We start from the raw sequence: 20912 nt of genomic DNA, 5'->3' as shown, positions 1-20912 counted from the left end.
TTGCCTCTTCCTTCCCCCACCATGTTCAGCACAGCACAGAACACGTTTTTCAGCCTCCCCTGACCCTAACTGTGACCACGTGACTAAGTTCTTCACCACAGGATGTGTGAGGAAGTGATGTGGGCAACTTGTGTTTCTTGCAACACATCTAGGATGCATGCATATCCCTGGGTCCCATTCCTAACTCAGTGGCTGAGGGGTGGAGGCCACTGGGGCAGCTTTAGCCTTTAGAGTTTAGCCAGCATGTTGAAGACAGCAGAGCCGCGCTACCAGCCCTGGACCATTTGCAGAGTTACACAAGGGAAGACAAGCTTCTAGGTTGTTTAAACCACTAAACTGGGTTAGGGTTAGGGTTTGGGGGTTGTTATGTGTAAACTGTTTATCCTGGACTCAAAGTAATGCATTCATGGGGCATGGCTTGGCAAGCTCTGGCTACTTTTATGTGAAGAAAAACATGCCCTTGGAGGCAGCCACCAGCCAGGATGTACAAGTGGAGAGAGGGCGGGGTGGAGGGCTGGATGTCACATGTCTGTGCTCTGCAAATCCCTTATAGGTGTCCCCACTGCCCTCCCTCAGCCTGAAGTGCCCTTCAGCGCGCCCCCCCCCCCCCCCACCGCACCACACTTTGTGTTTCCACATCCATCTCTCAGGCTTCAGACTCCCTCTTGTACCTCAGGGACGTCTCCTCCTACCCCCTGCCCCCATCTGTATCTCCTGAGACTTGTGCATCTCTTCTTTTCTGCCATGATGGGACTGTGGGTCTCAGGGGACCATGGTTGCTGAAGACAGAAGCCAGGCCTATCTCGTCCACCTCTGCATTCCCAGGCGTGGTTCATGCCACACAGCAGAACATAGTAAATATTTGTTGAATGAAGCAATGAAACTCTCCGCATTTTCAGTCCTGCCACATAACCGTAATATCCAAATGTCCAAATAGCCTGCAAATGTGGAGACCAAGTGAAAAGGATTTGACAGAGGGAAACATATTATAATATTTTTCTTCACCGTAGCCACCTAAGCCCTGGCGCTCAAACTGTTTAATTTATGGACAATGTAGAAAAGGGCTGAGTTCCTCTAATGCACTTGGTTTTCAACTCTGTATTTTTCCCTGCTGCTTGAGTAGAAAATTTTTCTCTTTGATTTTTTTTTTTCAATTTGTCCCCTGGAAAATTTAGGTGATAAATACAGGCAATGATGGCAAAGTATGACTATTGCCGGGTGCTAATGTTTTCAAATTGCTGATGATTTTTAGGGACACCACAAACTGGCCGCACTGTCAGAAGCATTTGGCAGTCATAACTGGCAGCAGGAAATCAGACTGTAAATTTAGAAGGCATTGCACCATATTTGGGAATGCACCTCATAGTCACCTCCAAATATGCCATGGTCATGTAGCTGGGGGTGCGGAGTGAATTTAACTGCCCTCTAGTATGTATGTTGTGGTACATGAAAAGCTTCAAAATCATGGCTGGGCAAAAGAGAAAGCTATTCTGTTGCATTAAGGTAAAAATTTCATCAGAGACTCCACCTGCCAAGTTGGCAGAGCCATTTTGCCCTGATACTTTCTTCTTATACCCTCCAACTTTATTGAAATAATTTTTTTAAATTGTTTATGTTAGTTATTCCTCTAATGTTCATTTGTTTAATTTTCTCAGCAACGGATTGTGTCAGAATAAATTGACAGACTGAAAAAGAGATGTTCAGCTTTACTGCATGAGAGCTTTAACATACCATTGGCTAATGCAGAATAAGATTTGCACTGTATCTTCTTGAAATGCTTCATTAAGTCATTTTGCCCTACATGTGAAGCAGTAAGGCTAGAGGGGGGAAAATGAGCATTTCTGGTTATGTATATTTGGGAAATCCTTGAAATGTGCTCACAGGTAGTTTATGGACTCTTTGATTGCCCCCAAAAGGAGCAAACTGGTCATTATGTAGATTTCTAGGACATTTGTGACAAAGTTCTACACCGAAGCGATTGAAAAGAAATGTGTGTGTGTTTTTGAGGAAGAACAACACAGAGGGCAGGGGGAGGGTAAGCTTTGTTATGGTTGGGAAACCTGACAAGGGGTGAGATTTTATGGGTGAGAAACCTGCCAAGGGGAAAGGGACAAGAGGCAGAGTAGACAGAGGAAGCACCCGTCCTTGGCAACATTCTTCCAGGGTCAGTATTGGGAAGAATCTTGTGGAACACTTTGAAAAACAACATACACAGTGGAACGCGGTCTGTGAGCGCAAGTAAGCTGTTAGGAATATTAAACCAGAGAGATCCAGACATTGTGCCCAAAAGAGTGGAAAGAGTGACTGACAAGTTTTCTCTTGTATCAGAGAAAAATAGCTCAAGTACATTTCAAAATAGATATGACTGGAAGGATCAGAGGAGTAATTTCAAAACCATCTCAGCCTCGTTTGTTGCTGAAGCTGAAATATGCAGAGCATCGTAACTTCAAAACAGTGCGGAACTGTCATAGCCACTGAGGATACGCAGATGAAAGGAAGGGGTTCAATCTTCAGGAGAAGCTCTAAGCACACTGCAGGTCAACGTGGTGCCAGGGTGATGGTGCACCACTGGTGGAGACAAACGTCTAGAAGGTCAGCCCCTGGTAGGGCCTGGACCCCACAGATTGCACTTGGTCTGCAGGGGACCCGCAGGGAGCATTCGCAGAAACAAAGAGGCGCCTCTGAGTGGGATCATTGCAAGTAGAGGCAGCTGACTATGACTACAGATTTCAGCACTGGGTGTGGGCATGATGGCCTCGGGGAATGCCAGCACCAGGAGTCCAGGGACCAGTCCAGACCAGCTCCTTCTCCATGGACACTCATGCCAAAGGAGGCAGTGTTCATAATGGGTAGAAGCGTGGAATCCAGTTGTTCAAATCCTGGCTTTCCCAAGCTCTGTAACTTTGGGCTGCAGTTTCCTCATCTGTAACACTAGAATATTAATAATATTTAACTCTGGGTTTGTTGAGAGCATTAAATGTATTAGTATGTACAGGGCGCTTTGATGGTGCCTCATACATGGTGAGCACTAACTGCTGGTTGAAATGTTGGTCATTGTTACATTACCCCCTTTCTCCTTGAGAGATAGCCAGCCTCCCTGCCTTCTCTGGATCTCTATGGTGGGATGGGTGGGGAACGTCATTTCTGATAGAGACTGGGTGATGAACTGAGAAAAGCCTGCCTGAGTTTTAGCTTGTGTTCTGCTTAGACTTTGCTTTGTAAAAGGGGAGAGGTACAGCCCACACCTGTGCTCTGAGTCTGAGGACATGGGGCAGAGGAGGGCTGCTTGCCTGGACTGCCGTCCGCCACTTGGCTCGCTCTGCACCCCCTAACCCTCCTCGAGGGCTAGCCCATGACTCCCTCATCGTGCCTTTCACATCACACTGCAGGTGACCAGCCAAGGCTTTGTCTGGTTGCCAAGGAAACAAAGACCTGCCCACCTGTGCTCATCACAGCCAAAAAAATGTGAGGGGGAAGAAATTAAAAGGAAAATCTTACCAGACATGTAAGATACACATAGTACCTGGGTTCCACATTGACTTTAAAGTGAGATTGAAAGGATGACTACATTGACATGTTGGATTAGGAGCTCTGGGTTGGTCCTGGAGCAGGCTCAGGGATGCAGGTCCATCTGGGTTTCCTCAGGAGGATTTTGACTCAAGTCACACAGAAACAATATTCTATGTGTATCACTTCAGGGGGGCCCCAAAGCCCTTCCTTGATACAACTCTTTCATTTGTACCGCCTAAGACATATCACTTTGGTACATAATTTGAAATCTTGTAAGCTAAATATTGAGCCTAAAAATGCAAATTTTGAAATCCAAGAAGCATAAGGCAAGTCTGTCACTCATTTAAAACTGAGCCGGAGTGTGCTTAAACTATTCCTTTCCAAACTGTCTAGCTGAGACCATCAGAACTGAGGGAATGACCATTTTTAGGATGGTGGGGCAACTGGTGGTGGAGTGAGTGTGGACTGAGAAGATATGTTGGAGTGAGCAGCAAAGGGAGCTGTTCTGTTGTGAGGATGGAAATGAACAGGTGACAGGGTCAAAGGTTACGGAGATGAGTGGTCCAGATCCTGAGGTTCCGTGTGGGGAGCAAGAGGGAACAGGAAGAGTTCTAGGAACCCACACCCTGCATCCCCTCTTGATGTTCCATTTTGCTTTACATAGTATGTTTATGTACCTGTGAATTTTGTAGAAGAGTTGAATTTTTGTTTTGGGAGAAAAAAGAATACAGTTCTCCTACTCTTTAAAAGTTCCTAGGACTTTCTATTCCTAAGTCTTTCCAGAACTTTAGGGAAGAGTATATATAAATTCACTTATGTATTAAGAAAGAAATTACTAAGTATTTAAAGTTTATAATAACCAATTGCAGATGTGCCAGAAAATATATCAAAACTTTTCAGAGTTTAATGTATTTATCCTTTTTTGAGAACTACATTTAAAAGGAAGATGCTAAGAATCATTATACAGCTAAGGAATGCTTCCATTTAAACTGAAACAGTTTTCAAAAAATTATATAGTTATTACTTTTACATGGTACATCTAGGTGTTAAAATTTCTCCCAACTCAAGGCACTGCTAATAAAAATTAGAGGAGATATATGTGATACAAAAAAAGTGCATCTGCATTTGGTAAAGATGTATTTCATCATTCCAGTTTGTACCAATAGCTTTCAGCCCTAAATATTCTTATTAATATTGCAAGATAGTTCCGGGATTAACAAAATTTTATTTTTCTTGCTACTTACTATTAATATTTTATGATAAATGTTTGTAAACTTTGCTTCTGAATATGCCTGGAAATGAGATTATACATTGTTAATACAGCAATTCATAGTGATAGTTCAGTTCAGTTCAGTTCAGCTGCTCAGTCGTGTCCCACTCTTTGCAACCCCATGAACCGCAGCACGCCAGGCCTCCCTGTCCATCACCAACTCCCAGAGTCCACCCAAACCCAGGTCCATTGAGTCAGTGATGCCATCCAACCATCTCATCCTCTGTCGTCCCTTTCTCCTCCTGCCCTCAATCTTTTCCGGCATCAGGGTCTTTTCAAATGAGTCAGCTCTTCGCATCAGGTGGCCAAAGTATTGGAGTTTCAGTTTCAACATCAGTCCTTCCAGTGAACATGATAAATACTCAGTAAACTTTTTTTTAAGGAAAGGAAAAGAGCTCTGCTGCTGAAAAAAAAATTCTAATCACTGGCTTAGATACCATGCTTAGAGCCAGCCCTGCGGTTCTGAATAGCTTAAGTTGGTAAAAAGTAATGCAAGATGGGCTCTGAAATGAACAGGGTTGTTGCCAGAAGAGGAAGAGATCATTCTGTTATAAAATTCATTGTTTCTTTCACTGAAACTTGAAGTTCTTATACAGATGAGACTAAGAAGTATCATTTTGTATAAATTTAGCAAAAGGAGAAGATGAAAATTAACATTTAGTGATGCATTAAAACATTTTAGAGGGTAATCATGGTTTTTTCCAGAGTTGGTAAAAACGTCTGTGAAATTTTGTGGTAATATTGTTTCGGTTCCATTTTTTAAAGATCTTAGACATCAGAGATAAGTTTTTAAAAGAGAAATGAAGAGAGCACAATCGCTTTTGACTTATTTCTGCCCACAAATTGTATCAGAGAAGGAAAACATTCCCGAGATGGGTAGCAATCGACGAGACCGACTTTTAAGGTCACTTGATATAGACAGAGTGAGATGGAAGGAAGGGAGAGGAGGCCTTGAGAACGAGGTTAAGTCAACTGCAGTTTAAGAAAAGCAGTCATTGGGCCAAAAGACTCTTTCACTTAAGGTTATTTCCCAAGAAATTAGTCATTTATTTTCAACCTTATGAGCTTAGTTCCAATTTAGTAGGAGCAGGGAAAGCTATTTCTTTGACACTGAAGAAGAAAAATTGTGGCTCTTTCCTCCAGGCTTGTGCTTTATTTTTCCATATTAATCTGCTTCTGAAAGTTAAAAAGAAATCAAAATAAAGTTGGGAAAGTGGTTTAACTAAAGGTTTTTTTTCCCCCTCTTCAAATCTTTGGCTTCATTTCTTTTGGATATCTTTCCATGTTTACTCCTATGAGGAATGAATTCCAAACCCAGTAAGGTATTTTTAAAAAGCAACATGTTTTTAATTTCGAATTCCTTCTAATAATGTGCCAGTTTTTTAGAGATACATATAAACGCAAACAAGATAACATTAAGAATTTAGACTGACTCTAAAACACAGGAGACGAGGGTTCAAACCCTGGGTCAGGAATTTCCTCTGGAGGAGGAAATGGCAACCCACTCCTGTATTCTTGCCTGGAGAATCCCATGGACAGAGGAGCCTGGCGGGCTACAGTCCATAGGGTCGCAAAGAGTCAGACATGACTTAGCGACTGAACAACAACAACATGTTTGGTTTTTTTTCTGTAACTTTAAACTTTTTATTTTGTTTTGGGGAATGGCGATTAACAATGTTGTGGTAGTGTCAGGTGAACATCAAAGGGACTCAGCCATGTGTATACATGTATCCATTCTCATCAAACCTATCTCCCATCCAGGCTGCCTCATAATGTTGAATAGAGTTCCACGTGCTATAAATAAGTCCTTGAATAGCAACAATGTTATGGAATATTCTGGACTATATTGCTAGGTTATTGTGGACTATATTATGGAATATTTTTATCCATTTTAATATATCTATATTTAGATGATTCTTGGCCTGGCCTAATTTAGAATTCTTAGCTTGATAAGATTCAGTTTTATAGATTTATCTCAGATTTTATAAATTCTTACTATTTCCTAGAGCAAAGTTGTAAACCAAAACAAAATCCTTCCATTGAAAATGCCTTTATTTTATATTCTGCAACTTTACTATAATCATTGATTATTTCTAGTAATTTTCTGGTGGAGTCTTTAGGGTTTTCTATATAGAGGATCATGTCATCTGCAAATAGTGAGAGTTTTACTTCTTCTTTTCCAATTTGGATTCCTTTTATTTCTTTTCTGCTCTGATTGCTGTGGCCAAAACTTCCAAAACTATGTTGAATAGTAATGGTGAAAGTGGGCACCCTTGTCTTGTTCCTGACTTTAGGGGAAATGCTTTCAATTTTTCACCATTGAGGATAATGTTTGCTGTGGGATTGTCATATATAGCTTTTATTATGTTGAGGTATGTTCCTTCTATTCCTGCTTTCTGGAGAGTTTTTATCATAAATGGATGTTGAATTTTGTCAAAGGCCTTCTCTGCATCTATTGAGATAATCATATGGCTTTTATTTTTCAATTTGTTAATGTGGTGTATTACATTGATTGATTTGTGGATATTGAAGAATCCTTGCATCCCTGGGATAAAGCCCACTTGGTCATGGTGTATGATCTTTTTAATGTGTTGTTGGATTCTGATTGCTAGAATTGTGTTAAGGATTTTTGCATCTATGTTCATCAGTGATATTGGCCTGTAGTTTTCTTTTTTTGTGGCATCTTTGTCAGGTTTTGGTATTAGGGTGATGGTGGCCTCATAGAATGAGTTTGGAAGTTTACCTTCCTCTGCAATTTTCTGGAAGAGTTTGAGTAGGATAGGTGTTAGCTCTTCTCTAAATTTTTGGTAGAATTCAGCTGTGAAGCCGTCTGGACCTGGGCTTTTGTTTGCTGGAAGATTTTTGATTACAGTTTCAATTTCCGTGCTTGTGATGGGTCTGTTAAGATTTTCTATTTCTTCCTGGTCCAGTTTTGGAAAGTTGTACTTTTCTAAGAATTTGTCCATTTCTTCCATGTTGTCCATTTTATTAGCATATAATTGTTGATAGTAGTCTCTTATGATCCTTTGTACTTCCATGTTGTCTGTTGTGATCTCTCCATTTTCATTTCTAATTTTATTGATTTGATTTTTCTCCCTTTGTTTCTTGATGAGTCTGGCTAATGGTTTGTCAATTTTATTTATCCTTTCAAAAAACCAGCTTTTGGCTTTGTTGATTTTTGCTATGGTCTCTTTTATTTCTTTTGCATTTATTTCTGCCCTAATTTTTAAGATTTCTTTCCTTCTACTATGAAGGAAAGATCCTGGGGATCTTCATTTCTTCCTTTTCTAGTTGCTTTAGGTGTAGAGTTAGGTTATTTATTTGACTTTTTTCTTATTTCTTGAGGTATGCCTGTATTGCTATGAACTTTCCCCTTAGGACTGCTTTTATAGTGTCCCACAGGTTTTGGGTTGTTGTGTTTTCATTTTCATTCGTTTCTATGCATATTTTGATTTCTTTTTTTATTTCTTCTGTGATTTGTTGGTTATTCAGCAGTGTGTTGTTCAGCCTCCATATGTTGGAATTTTTAATAGTTTTTCTTCTGTAATTGAGATCTAATCTTACTGCATTGTGGTCAGAAAAGATGCTTGGAATGATTTCAATTTTTTTGAATTTACCAAGGCTAGATTTATGGCCCAGGATGTGATCTATCCTGGAGAAGGTTCCATGTGCACTTGAGAAAAAGGTGAAATTCATTGTTTTGGGATGAAATGTCCTATAGATATCAATTAGGTCTAACTGGTCTATACTAGAACTAATCAATGATTATAGTAAAGTTGCAGGATATAAAATCAACACACAGAAATCCCTTGCATTCCTATACACTAATAATGAGAAAACAGAAAGAGAAATTAAGGAAACAATTCCATTCACCATTGCAACGAAAAGAATAAAATACTTAGGAATATATCTACCTAAAGAAACTAAAGACCTATATATAGAAAACTATAAAACACTGGTGAAAGAAATCAAAGAGGACACTAATAGATGGAGAAATATACCATGTTCATGGATTGGAAGAATCAATATAGTGAAAATGAGTATACTACCCAAAGCAATTTATAGATTCAATGCAATCCCTATCAAGCTACCAACGGTATTCTTCACAGAGCTAGAACAAATAATTTCACAATTTGTATGGGAATACAAAAAACCTCGATTAGCCAAAGCTATCTTGAGAAAGAAGAATGGAACTGGAGGAATCAACCTACCTGACTTCAGGCTCTACTACAAAGCCACAGTCATCAAGACAGTATGGTACTGGCACAAAGACAGAAATATAGATCAATGGAACAAAATAGAAAGCCCAGAGATAAATCCACGCACATATGGACACCTTATCTTTGACAAAGGAGGCAAGAATATACAATGGATTAAAGACGATCTCTTTAACAAGTGGTGCTGGGAAAACTGGTCAACCACTTGTAAAAGAATGAAACTAGAACACTTTCTAACACCATACACAAAAATGAACTCAAAATGGATTAAAGATCTAAACGTAAGACCAGAAACTATAAAACTCCTAGAGGAGAACATAGGCAAAACACTCTCTGACATACATCACAGCAGGATCCTCTATGACCCACCTCCCAGAATATTGGAAATAAAAGCAAAAATAAACAAATGGGACCTAATTAAACTTAAAAGCTTCTGCACAACAAAGGAAACTATTAGCAAGGTGAAAAGACAGCCTTCAGAATGGGAGAAAATAATAGCAAATGAAGCAACTGACAAACAACTAATCTCAAAAATATACAAGCAACTCCTTCACCTCAATTCCAGAAAAATAAATGACCCAATCAAAAAATGGGCCAAAGAACTAAATAGACATTTCTCCAAAGAAGACATACAGATGGCTAACAAACACATGAAAAGATGCTCAACATCACTCATTATCAGAGAAATGCAAATCAAAACCACTATGAGGTACCATTTCACACCAGTCAGAATGGCTGCAATCCAAAAGTCTACAAGCAATAAATGCTGGAGAGGGTGTGGAGAAAAGGGAACCCTCTTACACTGTTGGTGGGAATGCAAACTAGTACAGCCACTATGGAGGACAGTGTGGAGATTCCTTAAAAAACTGGAAATAGAACTGCCTTATGATCCAGCAATCCCACTGCTGGGCATACACACTGAGGAAACCAGAAGGGAAAGAGACATGTGTACCCCAATGTTCATCGCAGCACTGTTTATAATAGCCAGGACATGGAAGCAACCTAGATGTCCATCAGCAGATGAATGGATAAGAAAGCCGTGGTACATATACACAATGGTGTATTTCTCAGCCATTAAAAAGAATTCATTTGAATCAGTTCTAATGAGATGGATGAAACTGGAGCCTATTATACAGAGTGAAGTAAGCCAGAAAGAAAAACACCAATACAGTATACTAACACATATATATGGAATTTAGAAAGATGGTAACGATAACCCTGTATACGAGACAGCAAAAGAGACACTGATGTATAGAACATTCTTATGGACTCTGTGGGAGAGGGAGAGGGTGGGAAGATTTGGGAGAATGCATTGAAACATGTATACTATCACATGTGAAACGAGTTGCCAGTCCAGGTTCGATGCACGATACTGGATGCTTGGGGCTGGTGCACTGGGACAACCCAGAGGGATGGTATGGGGAGGGAGGAGGGAGGAGGGTTCAGGATGGGGAACACATGTATACCTGTGGCGGATTCACTTCGATATTTGGCAAAACCAATAAAAAGAAAAAAAAAAAAAAAGAAAAGAAAATGCCTTTATATAATTAAGGTCATTGTTTTACATTGAAGAGTGCATGTCTCTTATTGTTTTAAAATACTTCTACATGAAATTATAAATTATAAGGCTGTATGTTAAGTAACTAGGCCTTTGGTGGTGATCACTTTGTATTGTATACAGACATTGAATTATAATGTACACCTGAAACGACCTCAACTTCCCACACCTACAGATTCACCTGTAGCTAGGTTCAGTGTGAACATCTCTCTGGCATTTCAGCATTTCTTCTCCAGGCTGTTCCCACCTATTGCACTCATGATCCCATTTTTGTCTTTTTCAGAAGCTGGAAATTCTGACTTTAGCCGTTTCCTTTAACTTCTGCATATTCAATCTTTGCCATGTTTTATTGAAAGACGGATATATAACATTAAGTTTCAGGTATACACAATTCAACATCTGTATACAATACAAAGAGATGACTACTAAACGCCTAGCTGCCGTCCATCACCAAACAACTGGCCCACTTCACCCATTTCACACACCTCCTAACTCCCTTCCCCTCTGCTAACCACCAATCTCTTCTCTGTATTTATGAGTTTTTGTTTGTTCATTCTGTTTTTAGATTCCACGTGAATGAAATCATATGGTCTTTGTCTTTCTCTGACTTATTTCACTTGACATAATACCTTCAGGGCCCATCTATGTTGTCACAAATGGCAAAACTTCATTCTTGATTATGCTTGAGTAGTATGCCTCTGTGTGTGTGTGTGTGTGTGTGTTGTGTCATGTGTGTGTATGTGTGTGGTATGTGTGTATGTGTGGTGTGGTGTGGTGTGGTGTGTTTCTGGGCACAGAAACTCTGTAGTGGAAGGCTCATGAAAAGACAACTTGAAAAACCAGAGGACAAGCCTACTCCAGTGTGAAGGAATGTTTGTCTGTGCAGAAGGGGCACTAGATGGAACCAACAGACCCCTCCTGAACTGTGTGGATGTGGATCTCAGATCACAGGGCATGCACTCCTGTTTCCTGGAGGCAAAGAGACACCACAAAAGGGCAAACTCCTTGCTTAACTAAACTGACCAAAGAGAATCAAAGGTTTGCCTCCACCATCAAATGTAAAATGTGTTTTGAGGCCCATGGCTCTGGGGAGCTGCCATATGAAATGAATTACCAAGGCTCAGCGTGGGGGTAGGGGTCCACTGGGAGCCTCTGCAGCAGAGCCCAGCCGCCTGGGCATCCTGGGGGCCCCGGGGCCTGCAGGACATGATCCAAAGGCCCTGCTCATTCCCAGGTCGTGCAAACCTCACCTCATTGCCTGGTAAGCAGACAACAGAAGATGGGTTCAGATCAGCTCTAGAAATGCCAGGACTGCCTGGAAAACCCGCTGAGCTCGGTGTGCATGCAGGTATTTCAGGGCTCCTCTGGCTCTAATGAGCACTCCTATTTCCAGTCTGGGTTTGCCCAAACAATGTCAAGTCAAACCACAAGAAAATCTGTTATCACTCAAATTGGTACATACTTTTCATACAACCGAAATATTATATAAAAGTCATGAACTGTTAGATGTAAAAGCAGAAATTGGACGCAGATACAGGTTCCCTTGCTACCTCTGTCTTGCCTTCCAAGGGGGATGTGAAGTTCGGGTCACAGCTGTGTTCCAAGGGTTTGTGCCTGTGATCAAAGCCTCTGCCACTGGAGGAAGCGCTCGCATGAGCCCAGTCCGCAGACCACTCTTGTTGCCCCTCCCCTTGTTCTTGTTCACGCCAACACTGTAAAAAGTTATGTGTTTGAATGATGTTTTAAAGCGCTCTGTGCAATTAAGTTCTGAAGCAAGGGAGCTGGTTTTCCTTCAGCACATATATGAAACTGCCAATAAATGTAAGACCTGGGTGTGTTTGGGGGAGGGGGAGGTGAAAACGAGGAAAGTTTCTGAAAGGAACAAACACTTCAAAAAAGTAAACCTGAGGTGTTTTTCCTTCTCATAATATTTTAAATGCTTTTATAGTTGGAAAAAGTCTACAAATCAAAAAATATATACCAGAAAAAAATGCATACTACTTCCATAATCACTTGTACCCAATTTTCATCTCTCCTTCCTAAAGAAACTTCCCTGATAACTTAGTTGGTAAAGAATCCACCTGCAATGCAGGAGACCCTGGTTCGATTCCTGGGTTGGGAAGATCCCCTGGAGAAGGGAAAGGGTACCCGCTCCAGTATTCTGGCCTGGAGAATTCCATGGCCTGTATAGTCCATGGTGTCACAAAGAGTCAGATACGACTGAGCAACTTTCACTTTCTAAGGAAAGCACTCCTGTTAAGTAATGATTGCAGAGAATTTCATACCACCTTCTTGCCGTGTGTGTTAGTGATTTGAAAACGTGGTGCTCCTTACTTTCTGTTAGCTGCTCTTCAAATGCAAGATTTTTTGCTGGAGTGGGTAGTCTAGCCCTTCTCCAGGGAATCTTCCCGACCCAGGAATTGAACTGGAGTCTCCTGCACTGCAGGTGGCTTCTTTACCACCTGAGCTACCAGAGAAGCCCTCTTCCTAAGGAAAACACTCCTGTTAACTAATGATTGCAAAGAATCGCATACCACCTTCCCCTTGCCGTGTGTGTTAGTCATGCTGTTCCTTACTTTCTGTTAGCTGCCCTTCAAATGCAAGATTTTGCCCTGAGTTTCCATTATGTGGCTGTTTAGAGCCATTTGAAAGCATTCCTCTGGGTGGCCTAGTTTGCTTGTGAAGCTCCTAAGAAAAATAAAAGCCTCTATTCCTGAACCTGATTGGAAACCAAGACACATAACCAGCACATGTTGTTCAGAGAGTGGTTTGGGAAAGGTGACACATCCTTAAACAATTTGTGAAGCAGCATTAGCTGCACAGCCTCTGGGTATATTAACAATGCAATGAGTAGCATATATTGAGAGCAAAATAAAGTTTAGGCAAAGTAAATTCACAGAGCAGCATCACCAAAAGAAGGCCTAGAAATGCCTCTCAGGTGTCAAGCCCTTCATATCTCTGTGTTTAGTCGCTCAGTCATGTCCAACTCTGCGACCCCATGGACTGCAGCCCACCAGGCTCCTCTGTCCGTGGGATTCTCCAGGCAAGAATGCTGGAGTGGGTTGTCATGCCCTTCTCCAGGCCTCTAGCACGCAGAAAATTTTACACTTCCATTTCTGTACCCTTGATTGAGAATGTTCCTGGCTAAGGAAAATGGCCAGAGCAGGATAAAATTAACCAATAAAGAAAGAATTCCAGTGCCTGGCACAGAGTAAGCTTGGTAGCTAATAAAATCATTTCACGTTGTACAAATGTTAGGTAAGCTGTGGCCTGAGGCCAATGAGTCACTGAAGTTCTGTTTAAGGAAGCCGCTCTCACTGCCCACCACAAGTACCTTTCTAAGCCATACTTTTCTCCTTTCATCTATTTTTAAAACTTTCAACCCTTGTCTACCTTTTAGTCATTTAAAGTCTGGACTGCTGGACTCCACTGATCAAGCTTTTAAGCTAAACATTCAGTGACCACCATTATTGGATGTGGAAGGAAACCTCATGGTTAGTGCAAGAAACTTAAGAAAGTTAACTCCACAAAGAGTAGGAGTCATTTTGATGAACTCAGGACTATAAGTTAGGTAACAATGTCGTGTATGGAGTTGAGTCATAAAAGGCACCAGCATTGAGGAAACACTGGATTTTGACATAATGTGTGTGACGGTCTGGTGCACGCACCTCTAGAAACCCTGTCCAGAAGACTCCAGGGACAGCCAGCAAGCACACCGTGGGCTCCATCAAAGACCCAGGTGCCCACAGCATGCCAGACGTTTCACATGTACCCTTCATTGGTTTATGTAATATGAAATTATGTAACTGGCATCAAGGGCTTGGGAATAAATGCCTCTGACCCTTAGAAATCTGGAGAGGGAACCACAGAACCACCACCAGGTCTGGGGGGAGGAGGGGCAAAACAGTGGTTTATTTCTGACAGGCATCAGCCAGAGGGGCTGCTTTCTAAGGGAGTCTGCAAGGCAGCGGGGGCAGTGGTGATGCCATGTGAAGCCTGGACCACTGGTACCCCGGAAGCAAAGTGCTGAAGTGGGCAGACTGACCCCAGGGCCAAAACTCCTGCTCCTTTGTCCCTCTCACACTAACCTTCAGACCAACCAGGGCTGGGCTCCAAAGAGTAAATGCCAGAACCAGACTTTAGACCTGGTGAAGTCATCACTCTGATAATGGATAGCATTTACGGAGCACTTAACCTTGTCCTGGGCCCTGGGTTTATGGGATTCGAATGTGTAACCTGTATAGAGCCAAGCTCCTCACGGTCCATTCGTGACTGGGACGTGAAGTCCTAGACACAGAAACCTGGCAGGCAAGGAGCAAGTGAAAGTAATTGTTACCCTAGTTTCACTGTCTTTGAAGCTGAAGAGCACAAGTGTGTACTGTGAAGCTCTTTAAAAATCTCCTACCTTTGCTCCACTCAGCATCCTCTCTCTCTGAAGTTGCTCCCAAAATAACCCCTGAACTCCCAAGCTCTCTTCAAAACAGGGTGGGAGGGAGCTCTTTCCTCCCTTGGCCTCCTTCCTCTGCTTCCCCACCTGCGGTTCTCTCCTCTCCCACAGGGAATCCTCTGCCCTTGCTGGTATAAACTCCCCCTGCCTGTGCTTCTTTACATGTTTGAGTTTTCCTTTCATACGTGGCACACTTGGATCCACAGAAGACTCAGGAAACAATCACACAAAACAGGATGAAGGAGAGGGGCAGATACAAAGATCAAACGATATATATAGAGAGAGAGCCCGTGAACACAGGTGGAAAAGCATTTCTATTAAAGGTGTGTCCTGTCTCATTTTATCTTCCCAATGACCCTCAGATGACCCATCTTCCCATTAAACACTTGAGAAGGCAGAACCAAAAGGTTCCATAACTTGTCCAGTAAGTGGATGAATCAGGATACAAATCCATGCAGCTATGATCTCAGCATCTATGACTTTGACCTCTATTTGATGCACCCTTTTCCATAGAGGAACTGAACAGCATAAGGCAGCTGCCTAGTTCCTTACTCAGGTAGTTGGGTTCACCACCTGAGTAATGAACTTCATTTCATCTCTCCCCAGGTTTAAAAACGACGACAACAAAAAACTATTGAAGGAGAGACAGAGACTAGAGCAGAGGCCCTGGGAGGGAGGTATTAGGTGAATTCTCTGTAGATGGTCATTGCAAATCTCTTTCCCTCCAACTTCTTACACAACATATGCTGGGCATTTGGACACTAGACTCTTTCTACATCCCATTTGCTTGTGGAAATCAAGCTTTTAATGTAGTATCATGCATGTGTGTTCCATCATGTCCCAAGCTTTGTGACCCCACGGACTGGGGCCTTCCAGGCTCCTCCATCAGTGGAATTTTCCAAGCAAGAATACTGGAGTGGGTTGCTATTTCCTACTCTAGGGGATCATCCCGACCCAGGGATCAAACCCATGTCTCTTGTGTCTCCTGCATCTCCTGCATTGGCAGGTGGATTCTTTACCACCTGGGAAGCCCCATGATGTAGGAATGTTTGCAGACTTGGTTGGAACAACTCCTGTCTAATGACTTCTGGCAAGCTTGTAAAGGAACCCGGACAAGTTGTCTGCTGAGGAAGAGTTGGCAATTAGAAAAGAAGGAGGATTTTTAAATAGGGATCAAGAAGAACAAGGAAGTAACCTAATTAGAGAGAGACATACTTAGATTGCTGCGGAGTGAGAGAACCCAGCTGAAGTTGGATTTATGATGAATTCTTTTGCTTTGTTGTGTACATATCATGCCCAGTAGGGCTGGATGAGCTGAGGGCATGGGGAAGACAGAGTTGATTATGATTTTGTTGGATGGATGTCATAGATCAGATCAGATCAGTCGCTCAGTCGTGTCCGACTCTTTGCGATCCCATGAATCGCAGCACGCCAGGCTTCCCTGTCCATCACCAACTCCCGGAGTTCACTCAGACTCACGTCCATTGAGTCAGTGATGCCATCCAGCCATCTCATCCTCTGTCGTCCCCTTCTCCTCCTGCCCCCAATCCCTCCCAGCATCAGAGTCTTTTCCAATGAGTCAACTCTTCGCATGAGGTGGCCAAATTACTGGAGTTTCAGCTTTAGCATCATTCCTTCCAAAGAAATCCCAGGGCTGAGGAGGTTTAAAAAACTGGTAAGAGAATGAGAAGGTGGACTGTGGAATCTAAACTGGTCATGGGAGGAAGTGAAGACAGGACATGATTTAAGGAAAAGCATATAGGCCAATGGACTGGAGGTCATGATGAAAACAAACAAGTTCAGTGGCCAAATCAGAGGGGAAGAAGTTGTTGTAAGAGAATTTGGAGGCTAGTCTGTTCAGAGTGCTGAAAATAAGAACCAGGGTGTGACTCTGGCAGTGGGAGCTCAAATGTGGTGAAGACCATTGACAGGAGGGGGGTCAAGAAACAGAGAGGCCAGACAGCCTTCAGTACCCTAGCCTGATCAAGGTCGTCTCGTATACAGCCTCCTAAACATTTCATATTTTGCTTTCTTATTTAAATCATCAGTCTACCTAGGATAGATGTTTATGTGTGATATGAAAGTACCATTTTTATTTTCTTCCATTTGGATAACCAACTGTCCTTGGGCCATGTGTTGAATAACTTAGTTCGTAAATATCCCTTGAATTCCTTCCATCTATGCTATTACTGATTTTGCTTTACTCAGTCCGTATCACTCTGGGCTGATGTACTATAGTACCCATTGATCTTCCCCCTCCACAGTCCATAAAATTTATCTTTCTAAAATACAAATATGACCACATCACTCTCCTGATTAAAGTGCTTCAATAACTTCCTTTCATTCCATGCAGAATAAAAGCCAGGCTCCTAAGCCTGTCATATTTAAGATATTTCACAATATTTTTATTTACAATATTTCTTTGCTTATCAAGATATCCTCATTCTATGACATTATCCATATTTGTGAAAGTGAAAGTGATTCATTCGTGTCTGACTCTTTGCAACCCCATGGACTGTGCGTCCGTGGAATTCTTCAGGCCAGAATACTGGAGTGGGTACCCTTTCCCTTCTTCAGGGGATCTTCCCAACCCAGGGGTTGAACTCAGGTCTCCCACATTGCAGGCGGATTCTTTACCAGCTGAGCCACAAGCTGGTAGAGTCCAAAATGGTTAATTCAAATTACATTTTAAGTCTTTTATCAGAACTATTAGATAGACTTATAATTGATAGATCTTAAAAGTTCTAATTAAATTATTTGATATTTATTTGGCATTTACTCTGTATCAAGCAGTATATAGTAGATTCTGTATTTATTCTATATATATAGTGTGTGTGTGTATGTGTGTGTATATATATATATATAAGATATATATATATATATAAAAGATATATATATATATATATAAGATATATATATATATATATAAGATTCTTCCAGAGTTTACAATCTAAAGGAGCACAAGAAGCATGAATACGAATATCTGTGGAAAAGGGAAGAATGTAAATGTAGCAACAGACATTTGAGTAAATGACTATGAGAGCTCCGATGAGGGAGCATTGGCACTTTGTTTGGCAGAGATCGGTGGAGGCTTTGTAGAAAAGTTAACTGGGTCATGAAAGGTGGGTAACAGAAAGTTAGAGGAGACAGGAGGGCATTTTAGATAGAGTAGTGGCACTGATCAAGGCAAAAGAAATGGGAAAGTGTGACCTTGGAGTACAGGATGACATGGAGAAAGATGAACAGCCAAAAAGGTAAGCTGAGGCCAGAGCACAGAAATCCTTCAAGGACACGTTAGGAGACTGGACTCTAGTTAGTTGCCCTGGAGTCAATGAAAGTCTCTATTAAGGGACTGACTTACCTAGGTCATGACATGGTGGGGCAGACTGGAATGAAGAGAGATTCAATCTAAGAGGATACAGTAACAGGCTAGGCATGACATGCTGCTGGCTTGTCCCAGGAGGTAGAAAAGCTACAGTGGATGCAAGAGAAATTCCAAAGCAGAAAAAGTCAGATGACTAAAGAAAGAAGGGAGAAACAGGTTCAGTTCCGTGTACTCGCTTAGTCGTGTCTGGCTCTGCGACCCCATGGACTGCAGCATGCCGGGTTTCCCTGTCCATCACCAACTCCTGGAGCTTGCTTGTTCAAACTCATGCCCGTCGAGTCAGTGATGAGATGCCCATCTCATCCTATGTCCCCTTCTCTTCCTGCCTTCAGTCTTTTCCAGCATTGGGGTCCTTTCCAATGAGTCAGTTCTTTGCATCAGGTGGCCAAAGCATTGGAACTTCAGTCTTGCTCAGCTCTAAACGATAAAAACATGAGAATTTCATGAGAGAGTCCTGCATCTGATTAAATACCATTTATATTTACCTTTGCCATCATGAAATTTCTAGGATTTTTTTTGGTGACTTAAAAACTATTTCATATATAATGTATTTATATAGCCTGACTTTACAGGTTTAGATTAATGTTTGTATTCTTGTTTCCCTCCTCCCCCTCTCCCTCCATGTGTGGCAGCTTCTTCTGGACATGGTTGGGTCACCTGATGAGGAACTCCAGGAAGCTGCTGCAGGTTGTATATCCAACATTCGCAGGTTGGCTCTTGCTATTGAGAAGGCGAGATACAGCTGAACCTGAATGGGCATGACAGCTACCAAATTTTACATGACCCTGTATGTGTCACTCCCAGAGCCGTGAAGCCTAAATTGGGAAACACTTCATAGCAGATCCTTTAGAAACAAATGTCTGACTGAAAACCAGGAAGTTAGAAATGTAGAGAATGTGGTTCACTCCAAAATTGTATGGGTATTTTTGTTCTAATTTAGGGATATGCCATGTGGTGACACATAAACCCAATATATTGGTGATAATTTTTTCAGGAATTTGAGAATATATATACATGTATACAGCTGTATATATGTATACAGATATATATATATATATATATGTACATATATATATATATATTTCAGCGATGCTTTTGTATTTGTGGTGATTTTAATAAAAGATGTGGTCTTCCCGTTGTGTGTATTTATAGTCATCCATGAGTGTCTTTAGAAATCCCTTTCTGTTAAACCAGTCTAACTGTCCCGTCACTATAGTTTTGTTTGATCTCTTGCAACCCTCAGGAGAGCTCTGAGATGTGCTGACTTGACAAATGGTTATGGAACAGAATTCAGAGTTCAGCAGCTGGGTTGAGAGAGAACATCCTGAGGTCATTCCAAGTTTCTCCTAAAGCTGTCAAACATCTGAAAAGACAACGTATAACTGTCACTGTCCCAGATAACACAAATCACAAAAACATAAGCACTGAGTGAGATTTTCACTTTTGCATTTCCCAGGCATAAACAGTGAAATGTTTTATTTCCCTCACAGGATACACCAACATTTTATTGAAAGAATTAATTTATGCCGATGTACGCACACCTCACAACACAAGGATAATATTACTTTCACGTAAACTTGCTTGGAGTTTCTGAACTTGTTTTCAGCATACAAAGTACTTTTTAAAAAGTGGCTACAAAGGATTAATAGCATTTTATCAAGTTATAGAAACATGAGAAGCCACTTAAAAGAATCACAGATGTAACCTTGGTGTGCTACAATGTTTGGGAACTGACCGTCCCCCCATCTAGAACTAGCTAGGAAAACAGCTTCTTGTATATCCACTCAGTAAACCGACAGTCTCACTCTTTAAAGAGCAGGCAAGGTTTTATTGAAAAATATGAAGTACTGTGTATGTTTGTCATAATTTGGAGAAGACCGTAAACTTAATTGAATTAAATGTAAATAATTTGTATGAAATGAAAACCCCATACAGGATTAAAATTATCCTGATGATTCTGAGAATTTTAAGATTTTGTAAAACACCAATTCATCTTTATTGCTTTTCAAAGGAGGTTATAAAAGAGGATAATAGAAACAAGGAAATGGTATCAATGCTAACAAAGAATTGAATTTAAATAATAGTGGAAATCCTCAAATGCACGTCGGACTCTTTGTGACCCCATGGACTATAGCCGGCCAGGCTCCTCTGTCCATGGGGATTCTCCAGGCAGGAATACTGGAGTGGGTTGCCATGCCCTACTCCGGGGGACCTTCCTGACCCGGGAATCGAACCTAGATCTCCTGCATAGCAGGCAGATTTTTTATCATCAAAGCCACTAGGGAAGCTCTTTAAATAATAGTGTAAATCCTAAAATTCTCAACAGTAGGTATTATTAAAGACACTGGTTAGGTGTGTTTCACTAATATTAAAAACACATCTAGAAATCATGGATTATGACAGTTATAGAAAATGAATAAATATATTATTGTTACATTATTATTAAAGGAAGCTTTCTCCATCATTTTAAGATTGTTCATATTCTTGGAATTAGAGGGTCCTAAGAGCTTGCCTGAAGAATCCCA

General features: G+C 41.3%; 1 protein-coding gene across 8 annotated transcripts in view; it reads left to right on the top strand.

The window, feature by feature from the left end:
• ARMC4 (armadillo repeat containing 4) overlaps positions 1–20555 on the top strand; it is a 162350-nt gene extending 141795 nt beyond the window's left edge. For 4 of the 8 annotated variants that reach the window (XM_027559717.1, XM_027559716.1, XM_027559712.1 and 1 more), the window contains one exon: positions 19020–20552. In XM_027559717.1, coding sequence (XP_027415518.1) covers positions 19020–19133 — 114 coding nt within the window. In that variant the 3' untranslated portion in view covers positions 19134–20552. Of the gene's footprint in view, positions 1–19019 lie in introns of all 8 variants that reach the window. The other 4 variants (XM_027559718.1, XM_027559722.1, XM_027559721.1 and 1 more) reach the window with 2 other exon arrangements.
• Positions 20556–20912: the final 357 nt, after the last annotated feature.

This window comes from Bos indicus x Bos taurus, chromosome 13 (assembly GCF_003369695.1).
Source record: "Bos indicus x Bos taurus breed Angus x Brahman F1 hybrid chromosome 13, Bos_hybrid_MaternalHap_v2.0, whole genome shotgun sequence".
Lineage (NCBI taxonomy): Eukaryota > Metazoa > Chordata > Mammalia > Artiodactyla > Bovidae > Bos > Bos indicus x Bos taurus.
This window is presented reverse-complemented; position numbering and strand designations above follow the sequence as displayed.